A 19,938-nucleotide genomic window follows, 5' to 3' on the forward strand; every position below is an offset into this window, starting at 1 on the left:
AAAGCTCTGTCCCTCTGTAGATTCCTCTCCTCTCAGCTCTCTGTCCCTCCTCCTCTCTTTCTAGCATGTTAGAGTCTTTGGCTCACTGTGTGCAACTCTCCCAAGCACTTTGCTTTGTCCTTGCCGTGGCTTTTAGACTGAGTCCTTCTAAAAGCCTGTTGGGCTGAGAAGTTCAAAGCGTCTGCAACAATTAACTCCATATAATGCTCCCTGATCTGCCTTGGCTGTTCTTGACAGCATCATCAAATACTGATTTAAAAAAAAATCCCCTTTAATAATAGCGTGAGCCTGTGTCACCTTGATTTCCAAGCAGTGCTGGTGTCGCATCAGCCACGACTCCTCGACCAAATTGGAAAGAATCTCTGCTTACAGCAAAGGATCATGGGATAAACCAGACCCACACGGAGTCGTGTCATCTAATTCTGTTCTCTGTTTAAGTAAATAGTCCAAAGGAAAAAAAAAAACGTCTTGAAGTTAACATTAAGTAAATGAGTTTGTATGCATGTAGTGTATGTTCACTATACATGAGCAAGCCTGCAGAGGAGTGATTGTGTCCTTGTGATTGTTGTGCTGGGGTGAAAACCACTAGAGGATGTGAGGAAAAGCCGATTAAGAAGTGTCACCAAGCACCACTGTTGCTCAGCCAAAGGCTTCTGCTGAGAAAAAAAACCTGCAACAAAGAAAAAAAATGCCTTCACTGCACTGCCCTGCCTCCTCCTCCTTCCCCCACCTCATACAAAAATATGATACCTACAAACTCTGTTACAGTTCACCATAAAGAAATTCCCCTGTCCCTGGAGAACCCAGCAAACCAGCCTTTTCTCCTGCACTGAAGAGGGATGAAAGCAGTGAGCTAGAGTTCCCAGCTGACTTCTGACATCCTCTGAAAAGGACCTTGTTTTTTCCCCCCCCTTTTCATTCTGTTTATAGAATAGTTGATGGACAAATTACATCTTAAGAGTCTGTGAGTCGATGAGTATTTTATTCCTGTATGAGAGATTGTGACTTTTACTTTTACAGTGCCACTCTCCTGGCTTTTCTGCTTGAGCTGCTCAAGAGCTCCGTGGCCATGCAGGAACAGATGTTGGGAGGAAAGGGATTTTTGGTGATTGGATACCTACTAGAGAAGGTATGCAAGAGCTTACACAAAATATTGCCACTGTTTTCCTACCACAGTGTAAAGTTTTCTAATTTAACCTGTGTTACCACACCCGTAAAAATACGCAGTACTATCAAAGTCTTCTGGAATCAGTCCATAAAAAATAAAATAGAAAATTTTAGACAGTTTTGCCTTCAGGTTCATCTCCTTGTGCAAGCTGGGACTGCTTTTATCAAAGCTGCTATCTTTAGATTAGATGCTTCCTTGATCTCACACATTTCCACAAGACACAGATTTCACAAATCACAGTTCTTGTCGTATTTGCTAAATGTCCTTCATCAAATTTCTCAGTATGGTACAGTACAATTTATTGTTCAGTCTCATCCCGGGAACGTATTCACAGTTCACAAATCTTGTGAATGTTGTAAAAAAAAACAAAATCCTACCAGCTATGCTACAAGCTGTTGAGACATGCACACGAAGATGGCCCTGAAAGGGAAATTATTCCGTTTCAGGCAGTTTTAATTGGTTGTTTGTTTTTCTTTTGTTTTTTTCTTGTATGAATAATACAGGAACATTTTGACCCAACTTCACTATAGAACCTGTACGCTTATATAAACTGATTAAACAACAGCATTTACCCCACAGCCATCACACTACTGAACACAGAGCATTCGCTCCCCTGCTAACAGACCACAAGACTCAGTATCACTGCAAACACTCACACACACTGCTTTACATTTGCACAGTACAGCTCATCATCAAATTCTCACTCTCTAACTGTGCGTATTTTACCTTTTTATGTATTCAGTATATGCATCTTATTAAATTTGTTATAGTTTTGCTATTTTTATATTAGATATTTTTTACCAGGCATCTGCTGGCTTGTTCTAAACAATATGTTGTTCTTTCATAATGTCTGTCTGTATGTTTATTGTTATGATGTGCTCATAGGCCACAACAAAAAAGTCAGGGTTTATTATAATAATCATGATGCATGTAAGATGCTGTCTGACTGTCTGTCTGTGAGAAATTACAAATAAAATAACAGCTGTATAGACGTTTATTATAATTGATCATTTTCCTCATTTTTAAAGGTGATTTGACAGAAAAAAGCACATGTTCACCACTTCATTTTCTAGTTCAATGAAAGGATAACTGGGACATTATTTGGCTTTTTTCCCCAACAAAATCTTTTCAAAGTCCTATCCCAGCGATCTACCGTTGTCCTCAGTGCCAATGTGCGCCGCGTCTCCCCACACTCTCAGAGCCCCGTCACTACTCTAATCTGTCGTTGCCTGTAGCAGAGTCCTAAATGTGTCTTTGAACTAAACAGAGCTAGAGGAAGAACACCCCCCTCCTCTACCCTCCCTTTCTTTTCACATCAATTTTTATTTACCCATTTTGTGATTCAGATCTAGCAGCCGGTGTCTCTAGAGTGCTCGCTCTTTTGGAGCGCTGAGAAATGATGCCACTTTGTCACTCAGTGACTTGCCTTCCTGCTGGCTTCAGCTGCTGTTAACTAACAGCCAGGCAGAGTCGGCACCTGAGAGCTGAAGGGTTTTTTTTTTTTTTCCTTGCTTCCTTCCCGCCGCCAGGTTTCACACTTTCACATATCGCACCATCTGTTCATTATCTGTTTATGCCACACCTTCCCTTCTTCCCGGGCCTTCATTTTATCCCCTCTCTTGCCCTCAGCAAGTGTCCACCTGGACAGTGAACAGGTGCCAGACATGATTGCTTAAAAGAACTCGTCAAAGTTGACTTTTCTGCAAAGTCAAAACAACTTGCACTAATTTTGTTTGAATATTTTAATATAATATATATTTAATATATAATTGGACTTCAGTACCTTGACAAAATGCCTGAGTAGATCAATTTTTCACCCATGCCAACATACACGACATACATGAATATATATATATTTATATGTGTATATTTAGATGTAGATTTTCAAAATGCATATTATCATATCACACTATATTATCTGCTGCTGACCACTTTTGTAGTTTAATGCTTCTACCTATCTTTCAGGTGTCGGTGACACAGTTACAGATATTTTTATTCGGTTTGTGACAAAAGGTTTTAGCTTCCTCTGGATATTGCAGACACATTTCACAAACAGTTACCTTAGGGGTTTGCTTGATGCAGCAAGTATCAGGGAACATAAAAACTTGCTTACAGCAGAATCGTCTTGGTGACACAATTGTTATTTAACATGACTCTGTGCTTCTCTCTACAGTCATCACGTGTACACATCACCAGGGCTGTATTAGAACAGTTCCTCTCCTTTGCAAAGTATCTGGATGGTCTAACACATGGAGCACCACTCCTGAAGCAGCTGTGTGACCACATCCTTTTCAATCCTGCCATCTGGATCTACACCCCTGCCAAGGTGAGTTCCTGCAGGTAACTCTCACTGGCATATCCAGAGTTTCCAATAATAGGCTTTAGTAATGCCCCACATCATGATTTCTTCTGTAGCGCGGGGTGGTAATAAAAAATAAAAATCCTTACACATTCATTCTATTTTAATGGAAACAGGCTGTCAAGTATGCATCATACTGGTGTCAGTTTTGATGAGATTCTCAGTGACAGCAAGCATTTGTGCATGTGGCAATAAAATAAACTATATGGGTAATAGCACTGCAAGTGAATTTTTTTTTTATGAATAATTATTAAATATTTTTCGCAAGGATCAACTTGCATTAATTTGAACCAAAGGAAAGCTATTTTTACTCTGTCAGTTGAGATGTCAAATAAAAGTAAATTATGTCGTTTTACCTCTAGACCGTGTTCAGGGCCCAAGTGACATTCAGTGAACTACTGCTTTTCTAGCGTGTTTTAAATGTTCCAGAGGTCTTTTCCACCTCCTTTTAAATAATGACCCATAAAAAATAGGATGAGGTATATCAAAGAAGCTAAATGTGTGTGTGGCAAATACATTTGCCTCAGGAATGCTGCTTGTGGTGCCAAGGCATGAATAAATAAAAAGAGGAAATAAATACAAAAGTGTCTGGAGGCTCGACTGCCACACTCCTCCAAAATAGGGCATAGAGAAAAGAGTAGAGAAATGAAAGAAACAGCTAGGTAATGAAGTGGGGTAGAACACTTTAGCTACACACAGCTACTCTGGCTCCTTCCCTGAGGACATCCCACAAGGTCCACATTTCCTCTCTTCATATTCTCGAGCTGCACAGGCTGCAGAGAGCCAGCTGTGCCAGTGAGCACCCTGACATGCACTGTGCATTAATTACACGGGACCTATGATGTCCTTCCATGGTCATATAAGATTGTGTGAGCAATTTTAATACTCTGTTCCCATGGATATTGCATTAACAGTATTGCAGTGTTCATTTGTCTCAGAGGCCCTCAAACGATATCACATCACACGCACATCATAGCCACTCTGCCACCTTTCATCATGACTCGTATTTGGCTCATTACTATCTTGCAATTTATGACATATGGGGAAAAAGCCATCAGTATTTAGTGCTAAAAGGGCTGTAGTAGGATTAAGGATTCTTCTCAGGTCTACTGCTAATTACAGAGGACATGCTAATCATCACTGAACAGAGTGGAGCTGCGACAAATATGAAATTGAGTAATACAGGGTCAGTGGCCATCTAGAGCATACACCTGCAAGGATAATGAGCTCGGTTAGTGTGAAATATCACAGCAAAACTTCTTTCTAAAAATGGTTTGTGGTTCATTGGACTAAGATGTCAATATTTGCTTACATTTTTTACTTAACTGTGCATTTAGTAACATGAGTACATCTATGTGTCTATGTTTGTGTTCCAGGTACAGCTCTCTCTGTATACCTACCTTTCTGCTGAGTTTATTGGCACAGCGACCATCTACAACACTATTCGTCGGGTGGGGACTGTGCTTCAGCTCATGCATACGCTGAAGTACTACTACTGGGCTGTCAACCCTTCAGAAAGCAGCGGCATCACACCAAAGGGTCTTGGTGAGCCTATGAAGCGTCCTAGATCATTTTGAGCGAGTTCATTTTTTCTCTCTTTGATGTGGATTTAGGATTTGATTTGATGGGGGTTGCTGTTTATGTAAACTCTTTCTCATCCATCCGAGGGCTCATCCACGAGAAGCTCGGTGTTTTCGTAAGCAAATCATTGGTACCGAACCAATCACAATCATTGTGTTCAGTCAAAAGCCTGCTATCAAAGCGTCTTCCTGAAATGGCAGCAGCTCCCCCTCATTTGAAATGACTCATCTCCACATGGAAGCGCTTGCTTGTCAGCTGTTAGGACCGTGGCCATCACAGGAGATGACAGTGAAGCAGACACACCATATCAATATTGTCATCCCACTCGGGTGCTTAGTGTGGGTGTTAGGTCTCTGAAACCTGGGCCAATAGCATGACTGGCATCCTCAGTCTGTGAAACAACAGCATGTCACCAAGCAGGCTGTGCTGGGAGTGAAAGTGCCCTTGAACTGTCATTTCCTTTTTGCTATCCATTATTCTTTACTGAAACTATCTGTGTCACAGTGTAAGATTTGTTTTATGTTGGATCTTAGAGCTCACTTTATACTACACCAATGCCCAATGAAATTTACTTGCTGAAGGTTGAAGCTTGTATTCTGACAATGACAATGTCATACTTGTTGTACAATCGGAGGCTGTTTTCTTCCAAAAATCATGCTTCTCTACCCCCAGCGTTTCCTGCGGCACTGATCATTTCTTACTAATTCTCTCGGGCTGTTACAGAGCTGGCTGAATATTGCAGTGTTTTGTCTGTATATACCACATCAAGGCACTTTGCCTGCGTCCTTGATACTTTACCAATGGGTGTGATCCTAACTGATATAATTCTAATAGTGGTAGTGACATACAGGCTGAGTTACGCTCATCATTTCTCACTTTATTTAGTTCCAAATCACGTCAGCTCACACCAGGTAGTGTCCCTTATTCCTTCCTTTGTAGATCAAAGGATGTTAACAGGATTCAAGTAATGAAAGTTCATCCTAGAGATGTGGGCCAGATTAAAGAAAACCTGAATCCTTGACCTTTACTGTGAGGAGTTATTGGGGCATTTTTGATGCCATGATTTGGGTACTATTTTTGTTTTTAATAAAAAAAGAAAAGAAAATTCTAATTATTAAACAGAGTTATCTGTTTTAGTCATGAAACATTTCTATCCTGATGGGAGCAGTTTATAACAGATCATGGGCCACAAGGGATCATTTAATGAGTATGAAATTGTATAAATCACATGACTTTTGCAAGTGTTGAAGCCAAAATCCTATTAGGACATTTTTTCCCTTTAATTCTCATGTCTTGTCTTGAGTTCATGTTCTAGGACAATGAATTCTTTTCACCCTACACCGAAGAGATTTGATCATAACCTGTGTGTTGAACACTCCGTTCACCAATTTGTAATAACTTACTGTGATGCTAAAATATCTTGTTTAGGACATGTTTCTGTCCTAAACGTAGGAACTGTAGTTTTTTTTGCACAAGATTGTTTCAAAAGCGAGTTTCCTGTTTAGAACAACTCTGACTTACGATTATATCTCACTGTAATTTTCTTATGACACATTGCTTTTGGCTTTGTCAAAGTTGTCCAAAATGTTGGTACATTGCAGTAGTTTAATTGAGTATGACGTGGTTGGCATCAGAGCCATTGACATGTCAAAAGGCATCGCTCTATGCTTGAAAACCACAAATTGGCACAACCAGCAGGTGTTGATTTCCTGTACCAAATGAGAGAATCACGATGAGATAAACAGGTAGGAGCAATCCAAGCATTTCAACTCATGTGGTAAACAGTGAACAGAGGTTAAGGATAAAAAAGCTCTAGATTTACCAGTCTATCCCAGACTTTGACTTACAATCATGGGCATTGCCTTGTGACTCAGATAATTGAATGCCTAGATGAGGCTCCTTCACAAGGTATCTGTGCTTAAAGGGGACAGAGCTGAAGTACACAGGGAAACTAGAAAGTCTATGAAATTCTGTTTCGGCGTTCCATCATGCATCAGAACAAAATTAAGATTGATCCAAAAAGTACACTGGAGAAATATAAACAAAAAAAATGTATTTTAAGTGGCACATGCAGCAGTCGCCGCTCAACAAAACTGTGAATAAAAAGAGGTGTGACAAAGACATCCACATCTGCACTTACATTTTGTAGTCCATACTTGTCAAGCACATTCCTCTGCTGAGTTGTTTTTTTTTCCGCTAAGCTTTCCCTAAATACAGACTTTACAAAGTGTAATTATGGTGCTGATTGTCATTGTGTCCCTGGTAGACTGTAATGGGCTGAAATAATGGTTGAGATTCTATGGAAGACCTCTCAAATGGATCACCTTTTTGCTGTACGTAATTTTCCGAGTGAGTCTGGTTTCATTGATCTGTGCATCTTTTGGCAGGTCAGTTTTTCTCTCTGTCCTCCTAAACTGAAAAATGACCAAACAAAGATGCATACAAAAAGGGAGAGAGCCAAGCAGATAATGAAGTGTTCAATTATAGGACACAGAGAGGGCGTTTAAAACGGATTTCCTCCAGCTACTCGTTCTTTTTCTGGGAGTGCCTCCCCCTTTTTTTCCCTCAGGTCTTAATAGAGAGCGCTATCAAATTAAAGCCATGTATCATTCGGTTATGCGCAGAATCAGTGCAGACACTCATAGACAGTTGCTCATTGCTCAGCTTCTGTCAGTCTGTGACATGTACCCACAAGCCAGCACACAATTTGTCTCAATCTATATCATTCTCCTTTTGTCTTTGTCTCTGCCTTGACTGTTTTACTAAATAATGAGTAATGAGATGGGCAGCAAAGTTTCTTGGTCATTTACCACATTCGCTTTAATGTTATCCCCATTATAAGAGAAATCACCAGTTACAGACATGCAGGGATGCTTCAGAGGAATAATATGATCAAGAGTTTTAGATGAATAGTTTGTGTGTGTGTGTGTGTGTGTGTGTGTGTGTGTGTGTGTGTGTGTCGTCCTTAAGGGTAAAGCACCAGAACCATGTATCTTTGGTGAAGGCTTTCACTTCTTTCATTGGTGTGCTGTGTCACATTTACAAATTTATACCATGAAAACTCAACAGAGCACATGAAGGAAAAAAAAAAGGTTTTAATATCTACAATATCTACTATCTGTAGCCTGTCTGCAGTCTGCGTTCTGTTTACAAATCACGTTTGAACAATCTTTGGTGGAGGAAAATATATGGCGAGAAGAAGAGGGATGGCATTACATTTACCATCATGCTGTTTTCATGCGAGGAGTGGATCTGACTAGGTAACTGAGGGGCACTATGCACACTCGTAGGATAGCAATCTGTCAGGCACAAGGTACAAGGTAGACAAGGTAGAATATCCTGCTTTTATGCTCCTTGTGGATACCAGAATGGTTTCTTAAGTCCAAAAACTAGCAATTGAGACAAACTCATCAGCAATGTTCCCTCTAATTTTTCATGTGTCTGAGCGAACACACAAACTCCCTGAGCGGTCCCTTGGACCACTGTGAGCAACAGCAGACGTGTGCACTGTGGTCACGCCAGCATCAAATCCATCCAAGTTACATGGTTTATTAAAATAATCAAATTACAGCATTTACATTCATGTTAGACTACTTTTAATTAAGTGCTTTAGCCCATTTACAATGAAAATTTAAAAAAAAAAAAATCTTGTTCAAGACCTGTGTAGTATGTTAACACTATTGGAAGTAAAAACTAACTTGAACTTCAATTTTGAAAACACAACTTTCTTTTCTTTGTTTTATAAAGCTCTGACTTGTATTATGAGTATGAGTCTGTGGTCTGGGAGAGAGTCCTGTAACTCTCTGTCTGCAAAATACAGTATATAATGACCAATGCTGGGCAATTAATTATATACTTCTTCAAAAAAGTAACTGAGTTATGCAAACAACGTTTTTTGGAGCTGTTTACCTAAAAATGCAGCCAAGGCGGTTTTTTAAATAAACATTTCAAACTATTTACAGAACAATCAGCTGTTCTGCATCAAATTTGATGCCACACAAATTATTTGTGCCACTCCAAAAAATAATTTCTGTCCACTATGAGATAAAGGAGAACAACAGCCTGATACCTGCAGGCCTGACAACAGGAGATGTATCACTCCTGTAACACCTGTAACATTCAGTAGTTGCCTCATTGTTCTGACACACACAACAAAACTATTGACTACACACTAACTACACAAGATTTGCGCTAAACGTCGCAAATCTCTCACATCTCAAAACACCGCCGTCACTCCTAAAACTTCCCCCTTCCTAAACAATAAATGCCATGTTGCCATATCATTTTTTGATTGGTCGACACAGTACATTTTTCGACCAATAGAAAAGGGTGGGGGGGTTTTTTGGTGTTGTTTTTGCTCACAGGCGGAGAGTGCTTTCGAGCGTTTTCCTTATAAAACGCCGTTTTTACCGTTTCTTCCCGCAGTAAATATAAACAACAACAGTATTCAGGAAGAAAATCAAACATTGCATATATTTTTATCATAACTCTGGTTTTACGTGGCCTATCAACACAATTTAAAAACTGGTATGAAGTCCACACTTTTTCCGTCAATTGTTCCGTCTGTCCTGCTCACATCTCCAATGGTTGTACACGTTGTCATTTACGTGGCTTCACTCCACATCAGCCAAGCTGCTTTGCTAGCTAAAACACCGGTGTCGGCACATAAGGACGCTGTCATAGCCTGTCAACCACGTTGATTAGCTGCGTATATACGAATGTGAGTCGCATTATTGGCTGGACTATGGGATAAGGTGGCATCGTTCTAATCCCATACGGGAGCAGCCAGTCACTTACTGACTAACACTGCAAAACAGAATTGTTAAAGTATTAATTTTAATTTCAATTCAGGTTAGATTTATTTTCTGCGCGCAACACTGATTTTCTGTGCGCAGAGACCGTGCCAGCAGTGCGCAATTGCGCACGCGCGCAGCTTAGAGGGAACATTGCTGATATAATGGAGCTCAGGAGCTTAGGGATATTTTCACTTAATTTTGAAACCATTTAAAAGTTGAGACTGGAGGAGTTTCCCGTCTCTGGTACCAGGAAGAGTTTTTGTTACTTCTGCATTGTTCAAACAACCCCCACCTTTGCCCCAGAGCTAAGTCAGTAGACCAGCCAATGGGTTCTCAGATGTGAAGGGCAGTTGGGTGTGATATGGAAGCCTTGGACATTTAAATGTTTACTCTGTTGTGTTTTTCTGTTATCATTCATACACTACACTTTTTAATCTTTGAATTTAGGTGTTTTTGGTCTCATTGCCACATGTATCTAAAATTGAGCCACCTAGCCATGTGGTTTGCCTTTACAAACATTTGTGAAAGATAGGATGTTGTCTCTGAATTTGAGTGTAGTATGGTAATAGGACACTAATATTGCAACAAGTCAGTGTGAAAGTGAGGGAGTAATTTCTTCCCTCCTAGATATTCTATCAACTGCAAGTGCTTTTCATAGAATATCAGTGCTGAGGCACGCATTGTGTAAACGTCACCAACTTTGACAATTTTATTATGCCAGAGGGTTATTATAGCAAGATAATATAAGGCACTTGCAGAACTAATAATAACATCTTTCTGTAAATTCACATTCCTCTACAGCACTTCAAAATACTTCACTTTTAGAAATAGTAGCCTCAAACGGACATTTGGAAATATGACTTATTACAATGTTTGGTTTGGCATGTTATAAAAATATAGTTCTAAGTTCTTTACCCTGCTGGTAGTGTGTCCCAGTGCAGCTGCAACTTCAAGGCATTTTTCAGTTTTTTGCAAGAAAGTATTTACAAAAGAATCACATTTATGCAGTAAAACATCAATATAGAGGCACAAGTTGCTTTACCCTTTAGTAAGGGCAGGACTGAATTGCTGTCTGTCCCTATGAAATATTTTCTTATTGCAGTTTAAAGTGATTATACTCCACATGCCATAACAAAAAAGGTTAAACCTGGGTAAAAGATGCAAAAGCAACTCATGGCTAAATCTATAGGAAAATGAGTGCTACTGCAGATTATTACATCATGTCAGAATTTGTTTGTTTAGGAACATTCACTCAACAAATGACTTTACTCACTATTCTATTGAAACTCTTGTACCAATAGACGTCACACATGTTTTTGTGCATGCCATAACTTTGTTATTATCATCAGTCATAACCTGAAATTAGGCTCCTGCATTAATCACATGGACATAAATCGCTTTTCAATAAAGGCTTTCTCCTTGTGCCCTTGGGACGCAGGAAGTAAAGCAATCTGTAAATGAGAAACAAGGGCCGTTCAGAGCTGCTGAGCATAATTGGTTGCGAATAACTGAGATGCGGCGGCTGTAGTAATAATGTTCTTATCGTCCCTTCTATGTCAGACTCTGTCCCTGCCCTGGGTTTTTGTCTCTCCCTCTATTAATCAGTGTCAGGATGCAGCAGCACTTACCATCATCCTGCAACCTCAGGGAGCCTCATCATTGATTACATTGACCGGTTGTTGGAGCAGGATGGTCAGTTGTCTACTGCGGTTGTATCTGTCATCATGGCATGGTCCCCATTTCAAATGAACATGTGTTCTGCCAAGGTGGAGGTTAGAGTTTATCACGGCTGAGAGGAGAAGAAAGACAATGAAAAAAGTATCAAATTTTCCATTAAACACTTGTGTTTTTGTGTTTAACCCTGTTACTGTCATTTCTTACCTGTGTAAATGCAACAGATTTTGTCAGTGTACCTTATTGGCTACATAGGATGTATAAGAAATGAACTATAGATATATATATGTGTGTGCATGCACCAGATTTCCTGCCTTTGTGCTACAGTGAGAGTTCTGCTAATCCTAAGGGGATTGGCTTGTATTGTCATAGACGGTAATGTATGCCACATCCTGTATTTTCTGATGTGTCGGTCTGAATAGCTCTGTATTGTTGTGATCTGCCTGTTGCTGGAGCCCATTAGAGTGTTTGCTCATGAAAACATGTTTTGGTTAATACAGAAGAGCTTATGATAATGAGCAGTGGCTGATTGTGTCAACATTAATTCTTGTGCCAGCCAAATCACTGCAACGGGAGCAGCTCTTTGATATGACGGTTAATCAGCGTTTTTTGTCATTCCTGGCATTCTATTTTATTTACACCTGGTGACAGCACTTAGCTCATCACATGTTGACTAAGTTAGAATGTGAGGCTAACTTCAGAGTGCCAAAGTGACCTTAAGTTGGCAAAGGCATTTTGCGTAGATTTAATGAGATGTTGGCAGGTGTGACGGGCAGGTGTGACAGAGGTGACCTTGGGCTGGCTGCCTGGATACTGTGTTGTGGCCAAGGCTACGTGGGATACACAGATTTGGATGCAGTGTGGATGATGAATACGTTTAAGATGAATACTCCAAATGAGCCCTCCCAGGCTTAAAGCATAAAGCCAGAGTACGTGTTCTGCTCTGATGACAAAGTGGGAGATTGGCTGTATGCCCAACACTAGGTTGTTGGTGAAACTTTTCATCCGCACACTGAAGGTGAATCCAGTGAATCAATAAAGGACATCATAGACCAAAAACTGTAACAACAAAACATACCCAAAATAAATCTAAAAATAGTCACTTGCGCTTTAAAAGGCACCCAAGCTTTTTCTCAAAAGCCCAGAGGAGCAGAAAATATGACTTTAACGAGAGAAATATTTTAAGGTTATTAAAAAACATCAAAAAGGAACTTGCAGATAAGGTACCAATAAAATATTAAAAATTGAGACAAGACTGGAAAATAAATGACAGGAAGATGTTTTATTTGGTTCCTGTACCTCCTTTCTCATTTTTATCTCTCCTTTCACAGATGGTCCAAGGCCAACCCAGAAAGAAATAATTTCTCTGCGGGCATTCATGCTTCTCTTCCTCAAGCAACTCATCCTGAAGGTATATCCCACCTGTCTTTGTGCCTCATAGCTCCTCACACGGCTGCACTGAGAAAATATGGAGATCGCTCCTCTGTTATCCTTTAATGTTCTCCTGGCCTGCTCCTTAATAAATTCAGGAAACTAGCTGGGCATGAAAAGTTTAATGGATTCAGTAAAAAAAAAGAAGAAGACAGTTTTAATAATTATTTCATCATTGCATGAAGATATATTTGTGACTTTCAACTTTACAAATTGCTGTTTGTCTTTGCTTCAGCTAGTTTTTCTTTATTGCACGCAGGTTTGCTGACTGTTGTTGACAAAATCAGACCCTTCAAGTCACCACTTATTAAAAAAAAGTCAACAAATTGCGTGCAAGTCATTACTAAAAATCTTACAGTTACTGCACACATATAAATCATTTGATTAGGCTGTCCAGTTATTTATATAAGTTGGCATGTTGCTGCTTACATCCTATGATATTATGTTTCTGCAGTTAATTATCATGCTCGCATCCAGGGGCAGGGAAGAAGACATATCAAATTTTAACACCGAGTAGAAATCAAGTTTGGAGTTATCTGTCTGTTCAATACGGTTTTGTTGCAGAAACGAGGTGCATCGATCGTAAACCCGTTCGGAGTACAACAATGAAAATTGACATTGAGGATGCCAAAACTCTTGTGTTTCACCTCAAGCAATTTCAAACGAATTGATGGAAAATCATAAAAGCTCTGAAGCCTTTTTTCAGCCTCTCTAATATTTAATTTTCTTTGCGCTCTTTCAGGACCGGGGTGTGAAGGAGGATGAGCTACAGAGCATCCTCAACTACTTGTTAACAATGCATGAGGTACCTCTGAGACTCTCGGCTCCTAGTAAATTAACTCAGTGTGTTATTGTATCACTTTGCTGCTCTAAGCTTCGAGGTCACAGTGCATTTTCATAATTGCTCTTCTAGAAGCGGTTTATTTTAATTTTAACACTTTAACTGCCAAATTAGTTTATATCTAACTGACGTTGCAATTTCTGATGTGCATAAACTGGTCCCTGCACTCCTACTGATTTTTTTTATCTTGTGTCAGAGCCTCAGTTGTATTCTGTAATTGCAGTTTGTTTAAATTCTACCTTTACTGCACTTTTATTAGTCTTAATAAGGAATCTTTTTGTTTAGAAGAAAAGCTGTGCTCTCTGCTTTTCTAACTCTTTCTTTCTCTGCTGGATTGACTGCAGGACGAGAATCTGCATGATGTGCTGCAGCTGGTGGTGGCCCTCATGTCTGAGCATCCAGCCTCTATGATCCCTGCTTTTGACCAGAGAAATGGAATACGGTAAGCCCCTCAGGGAAAGACTCTTTGCTGTTCAGGCACAAAATGAAGAGGTGATTTCACAAAATAAACCTAAGCACCTAACGCTTGTGCTGATGCTGTGTGCCCGTGTGGTGCATGAATAATTCATATGTTCAATGAGGGAAAAAATATGCATAGGAAAGTAACAATATTACCATATTGATTTCACTGTATGTGATGATCAAACTTGCCCGATGTGATCCTATAAAATATAAATGCACACAGTGTAGCATTACAAGTGAGTTCTAAGGAAATTGCTTGTGTTTTCCATTGCAGATTTTGATGCTAGTGTAAATTCATTCTGAGAGGAAGTTGTTGTCAGCTAACTGCTGCATAGCCTTTTTATCATCAGGGCTATACTCTGTCAAGACCATGTACTGTCGCCAGTTTTCACTGCTTGTTTATATTGCAGGGTAATCTACAAGCTCATGGCCTCCAAGAGTGAAAGCATTCGCGTGCAGTCCCTCAAAGTCCTTGGGTACTTCCTTAAGCATTTGGGCCATAAGTGAGTTAACATAACTTTGTAATTCCACACACTTATGCATTTTATAGTGACTAATCTAAAGCTTAATGAAACTTAATATGTAATGTTGTAATATCTAATATGCAATTTAAAAATTTCCTGAGACTTCTTACCTGATTTAAATTCAATCCTAGTCCCCTTTAGGATGAACTTTCTGTGCACCTCTGGACTGCTTACATAACTATTATGGTCACATGCTGTTGATTTAACTTCTTTGTTAAACTGGCCCATTGCTCATATCAAGAGACAAAATCCCCTCTGTGCCAAAGCTTCTATTGAGGTTGTGCATTGAATTCAGCCCACTTCCACCCCCCAGATTGAGGCTACAGTACCATCCCAAAGTTCCACTCTACCAATCCAATGTGTTTAAAGGCTTTCATGCCATCGTGCAGTGCAGGAGCACACAGCAGTTTTTATTTTTATTTTTATTGGCTGCATCAGCACAATTTTCACTCTGCTTACCAGATTTGCCTCCCTGTGTACTTCAAAACCAAAAACACAATAAAGGTAAAGAGGTGCTGTTTTTACACAGTGGAGGATTTCCACTATGCAAAGCAATTGCCCAAGTAAAGGTGTCCAGAATGATCTAAAAATAGCAGGAGTGCTGGGAGCATTGCAGGTGGATATCTTGGCTTTTTTTCGGTTAGAGTCCTGGAACTTTTTAATCATGCCTCATATAAAATGGTTTTAGTTTTGTTCATGCCCGTGTCCAATTTAAGTTTTCATAGGCTGGTAAGATAGAAACAGAAAAATTCTAAATTAGGTTTTGGAGAGAGAGAAGTATCATCTGTTTCTGCTACAGGGAAGAGCCAAAAACTCTTGACTTGATGCCAGCTTTGCAAATGTGGGTGCACTTCCTTGTTGAACACCTGAATTCTTGGCGATTTGCCCGTAAACCATTAATTCACTTGAGAAGGGTAGAAGACGCCCAAGTTACCGTCTCACAGTGTAAAAATAAATAATAAAATACTGACTAGGATGTCAGCATATGATCAGTATTCTGCACATTAGAGGGGAAAGAGAGTGCCTACGGGTAGAAAGCTTATGGTTTAAAATGCAGGTTGCAGGGAAAGATATGCGGGTGGTGAGTTAACAATAGTGGTGCATCAGGTAGTGTTACTGGTGCCTGCTGAATGGAAAGAAATGGCAAGCATAAGCCTCAGGCGCAATTGAAAAGTCTAAATCCTCACGTTGCCCTTTAATAGCTTTCGCAGAAGGTAATGCACAGTGGCAGTTCCCTATAAGCTAGTGCAGCTCATAATGAATTAAAAGGGTTTTCTTGAGGTTATGAGTCTTTAATAATAATTTGATTTGTTATGTATATTCATTAGCACGTTGATGGTAGATATTGCTATTCTGTCTGGGTTGATGGGTCAACCTGATAAACAAATTAATTTGTATTTTGGGCCCAGGCAGTAGAAGAAAACTGGAAAAAAGAGCATGAGAGAAAGCAAATATAAGATATTTGCAAATTTTTCGAGTGCAAGTTTCGCTCAAATCCCAGTTTTTGGTAATAACTTCAACTGCTCACTCCGTAATCATAAAATTAAACATTTAAAAATCCTTGTGAATATGATATGGGAGGTTTATAGCTTCAGATCTTAATGTGCTTACAGCTGTGTGATTTCCTTATCTTTCTAATAGCAGGGTATTTAATCTTTTTTCACTGAATAGCTCACATCCAATTCCCATATTTTAAACAGTGTGCCTTCATTATAATATTTTCCTAACTGTTAATTTAAAGTGTATTCAGGGAAAAAAATAGAGTGGCATTGTCTGGATTTAAATTCATGAAAGCATTTACAACAAAGCTTGTTCTTCTCCTTTATGGTGATGGTAACTGACTGTAAAGCTCAGCATGCTATGCATCATCACTCTGCCCTTTTCTCCTAAATTTCCATATTTATACAGTTGTGAGAAATGCTGCTCTTTCCCAAAGTGTCCAATTTGCCAGCCTCTATAAAATACAGATTTTGAAATTTATTAGGAAATTTCCAACTTGTCTTTAGTCAGAGTAAAGCAGCTTTAGGTTTGCATTGTGACAGCAGTCCTTATACTGTTTGCCCATGCAGTTTGTCACTGTTGAACCAATTCACCTGTGGTATGCCTCTGTTGCATCTTGGAGCCTTTCCTAGTGACAGGATAACTTCGTTATCTTACACACCTCCAACAAAATTCCCCCAATTTATGACAGCAGGCAGTTCCTGACACTTGTCTCCAGAGCCTGGCTCCCTGTGGGTGAGAACTGGGAAGCAAGCTGACGGCACTCACTGATCCTTTCAGTGGCTTAGGGAGCTCTAAACAAGCCACTTTCCCATTATGCCGGTGTGTGTGTGTGTTTGTGTGTGTGTGATTGTGTTTATCTACAGGAGGAAGGTGGAGATCATGCACACACACAGCCTGTTTACTCTCCTAGGAGAGAGGCTCATGCTACACACAAACACTGTGACTGTGACGACCTACAACACTCTTTACGAGGTAACAAAACATTTTCCACTCCAATGTGCTAGCATTACTCCAACATTGGTCTTTATGTACAGTATGTGTGACTGACGTCTTTTCATCGCCCTCTGTGCCAGATTCTGACGGAGCAGGTGTGCACGCAGGTAGTTCACAAACCCCATCCTGAGCCTGACTCTACTGTCAAGATTCAGAACCCAAGTGAGCCTGTTCTCTGTCACAGTCTTTTGCTTTCTAATGTACTTGATTATCTAGCAGCATAGATAATACCTGCACATTTTTGTGTTTGGATGGATGTGATATCAGTGATTCTCAAGGTAGTGGCAACTTTATTGAAGAGCTCTGCCCCCAGCACAGAGCTGATGGAGGTTCGCCGCCTCTTCCTTTCGGATATGATCAAACTGTTCAGCAACAGCCGAGAGAACAGACGGTGAGCAGAATCTAGCCACCTTCGCCCTCCCACGCCATTAATTATCCTGCTGGTTAATGTATCAGCCTATTAAACATTACCATCTTTAATTAATGCTAAATCATCTTTGGACGTGCATGTGTTCTCCAGCAGATGTTTCTATGACAGTTTTTGGCACTTGCTCATTTCTTCTTTCTCACTTTTTCACTCAAATTTGTCCTTCTCATATCCGTATGCACACTATCTTAGTGCACATAGCAATTAGATTACCGACCCTAGGAAACCTCTGGCCTAAATCGAGAACACTAATTAGCGTAAATTAAAAGGTCAAAATGCTGTGGCATGTCAATCTGTTGATGTAAAATAAAGAAAAAAGTTAATGTTTTTTGTACTCTGCTCATTTTTTAATATTGGCAATAAAATAACAATAAAATCATTATAGAAATGGTAAAAAAAAAAAAAAACCCATGATGTGCTCTTTTGGAAAAGAAAGAATCTTTTTGTTTAGAAGAAATAGCTCCTAAAAAGAAGCAGAATATTAATTGGTTTAAATTATTTTATATCACCAGTCCTAATTAGAAATGTAAAACTAAAGGTAAGAGGATTAAATACTTGCCCTACGCAGATTGTATTAGCTGACTGATGTGCCTTTTGCAGGTGTTTGCTTCAGTGTTCCGTTTGGCAGGACTGGATGTTTTCTCTTGGCTACATTAACCCTAAAAGTACTGAAGAGCAGAAAATCACGGAGATGGTGTACAACATCTTTCGCATTCTGCTCTACCACGCAATCAAGTACGAGTGGGGAGGATGGCGCGTGTGGGTGGACACACTCTCCATAGCCCACTCAAAGGTGAGTGCTGTGTTGTACAGCAAAGAAGAAACACTGATCTCTGCCGTCCGTGGAAACATTGCAATTCATTCGGTCTTGTCTCCACTGTCAGTTCACAGCTGGCTGCATCATAAATGTGTAGCTGATGTTGTCTGTAAAACTGACCTTTTTATAGGTGACATATGAAGCACATAAAGAGTACTTGGCTAAGATGTATGAAGAGTACCAACGTCAGGAGGAGGAGAATATTAAGAAGGGGAAGAAGGGTTTGGTCAGCACCATCTCTGGTCTGTCTGCTCAAGCCTCTGGCATCAAGGGTGTGATCGAGATCAGAGAAATAGATGATAACTCCCAGACACCTGAGAGTGAGACAGAGTATGAGAGTTCAGACTCACGCAATCTGCTGGCTGAAAGTAAAGGGTCTGAAGAGGGTTTCAAAGGAACAGAGGGTTTGGTAGATGGAGTCCGGGTCGAAGTTCATGATCTCCTGGTGGACATCAAGGCTGAAAAGGTGGAGGCTACGGAGGTTAAGCTGGATGATCTGGACCTATCCTCTGAACCTTTGGGAGTATCTGAAAATGGAGCATTGGTGGAGGTGGATTCCCTGTTGGATAATGTTTATTGTGCTGCTGTGGACAAGCTAAACACTAATGTTAACAGTGTGCTGTTGGCAAAAGGCAGCATGGATGACCAAAATGCTGCCCCTCTCATTACCCTAGATGAGGACAGCATTCCTCACAGCAACAGCTTCCTGTTTGGAAAGGTGGCAGGTAGCATTGAGGACAAGCTACTGCATGAACTCAATCCAAATGAGCCTTTGGTGCTACCCAGCCCAGAGCCACCAGTCCACAACAGTGCCAATACTGAACTGAGCCTTTTAGTCCACATGACACGCAGCTCTTTACCCAGTATCCTGGAGAAGGATGAATTTGAACTACAAACAGCCCTGGAGGGTATCAGCTCTGTTCCCGGTGCTGAGGCTGACGCCTCTTCTAAAAACCTAGAGGTCACTGAGGGGACAGCGGCAGCTGAATCTGAAGGGGACCTCGTGTCTAATAAAACCAGCAGCGGTGTAGATGCAACAACCAACACTTCTGACACAGAAAAATCAGATGATGGCAAAGACAAGGACACGAAGAAGATTCAGACTACAGCCACAACCCAGGTTAGTGTGAAATTAAATCAAGTTCCCTCAAGTAAAATAAGATCTAAAAACAAAAAGTTTAAATAGTGGAAATCGTAAAAGTTCATTGAAATGACCACCAATTTGAAAGCTTTTATCCAGGAGGGAATTATAACTGATAAATGAAATGATCTTGAATTTTAAAAAAGGTAGAGTTGAAAAAGAGAGGAAAATAAGGAGTGAGGCTGAGGTCATTCTAGGGAGGTGTTAGCCCTTTTGAAGAG

The 19,938-nt window shown here is 40.1% G+C and overlaps 1 protein-coding gene across 1 annotated transcript in view; it reads left to right on the forward strand.

Moving 5' to 3' along the window:
- The window catches only part of nbeab (neurobeachin b), a 209,231-nt gene that overhangs the window by 67,202 nt on the left and 122,091 nt on the right, over nt 1–19,938 (forward strand). Inside the window, exons 11-22 of the mRNA XM_063492975.1 lie at nt 1,021–1,129; nt 3,342–3,494; nt 4,904–5,072; nt 12,910–12,989; nt 13,752–13,814; nt 14,195–14,292; nt 14,723–14,815; nt 17,203–17,311; nt 17,413–17,494; nt 17,600–17,723; nt 18,360–18,552; nt 18,707–19,696. Coding sequence (XP_063349045.1) covers nt 1,021–1,129; nt 3,342–3,494; nt 4,904–5,072; nt 12,910–12,989; nt 13,752–13,814; nt 14,195–14,292; nt 14,723–14,815; nt 17,203–17,311; nt 17,413–17,494; nt 17,600–17,723; nt 18,360–18,552; nt 18,707–19,696 — 2,263 coding nt within the window. The remainder of the gene's footprint in view (nt 1–1,020; nt 1,130–3,341; nt 3,495–4,903; nt 5,073–12,909; nt 12,990–13,751; nt 13,815–14,194; nt 14,293–14,722; nt 14,816–17,202; nt 17,312–17,412; nt 17,495–17,599; nt 17,724–18,359; nt 18,553–18,706; nt 19,697–19,938) is intronic.

The sequence above is a fragment of the Pelmatolapia mariae genome, linkage group LG14 (assembly GCF_036321145.2).
Source record: "Pelmatolapia mariae isolate MD_Pm_ZW linkage group LG14, Pm_UMD_F_2, whole genome shotgun sequence".
NCBI lineage: Eukaryota > Metazoa > Chordata > Actinopteri > Cichliformes > Cichlidae > Pelmatolapia > Pelmatolapia mariae.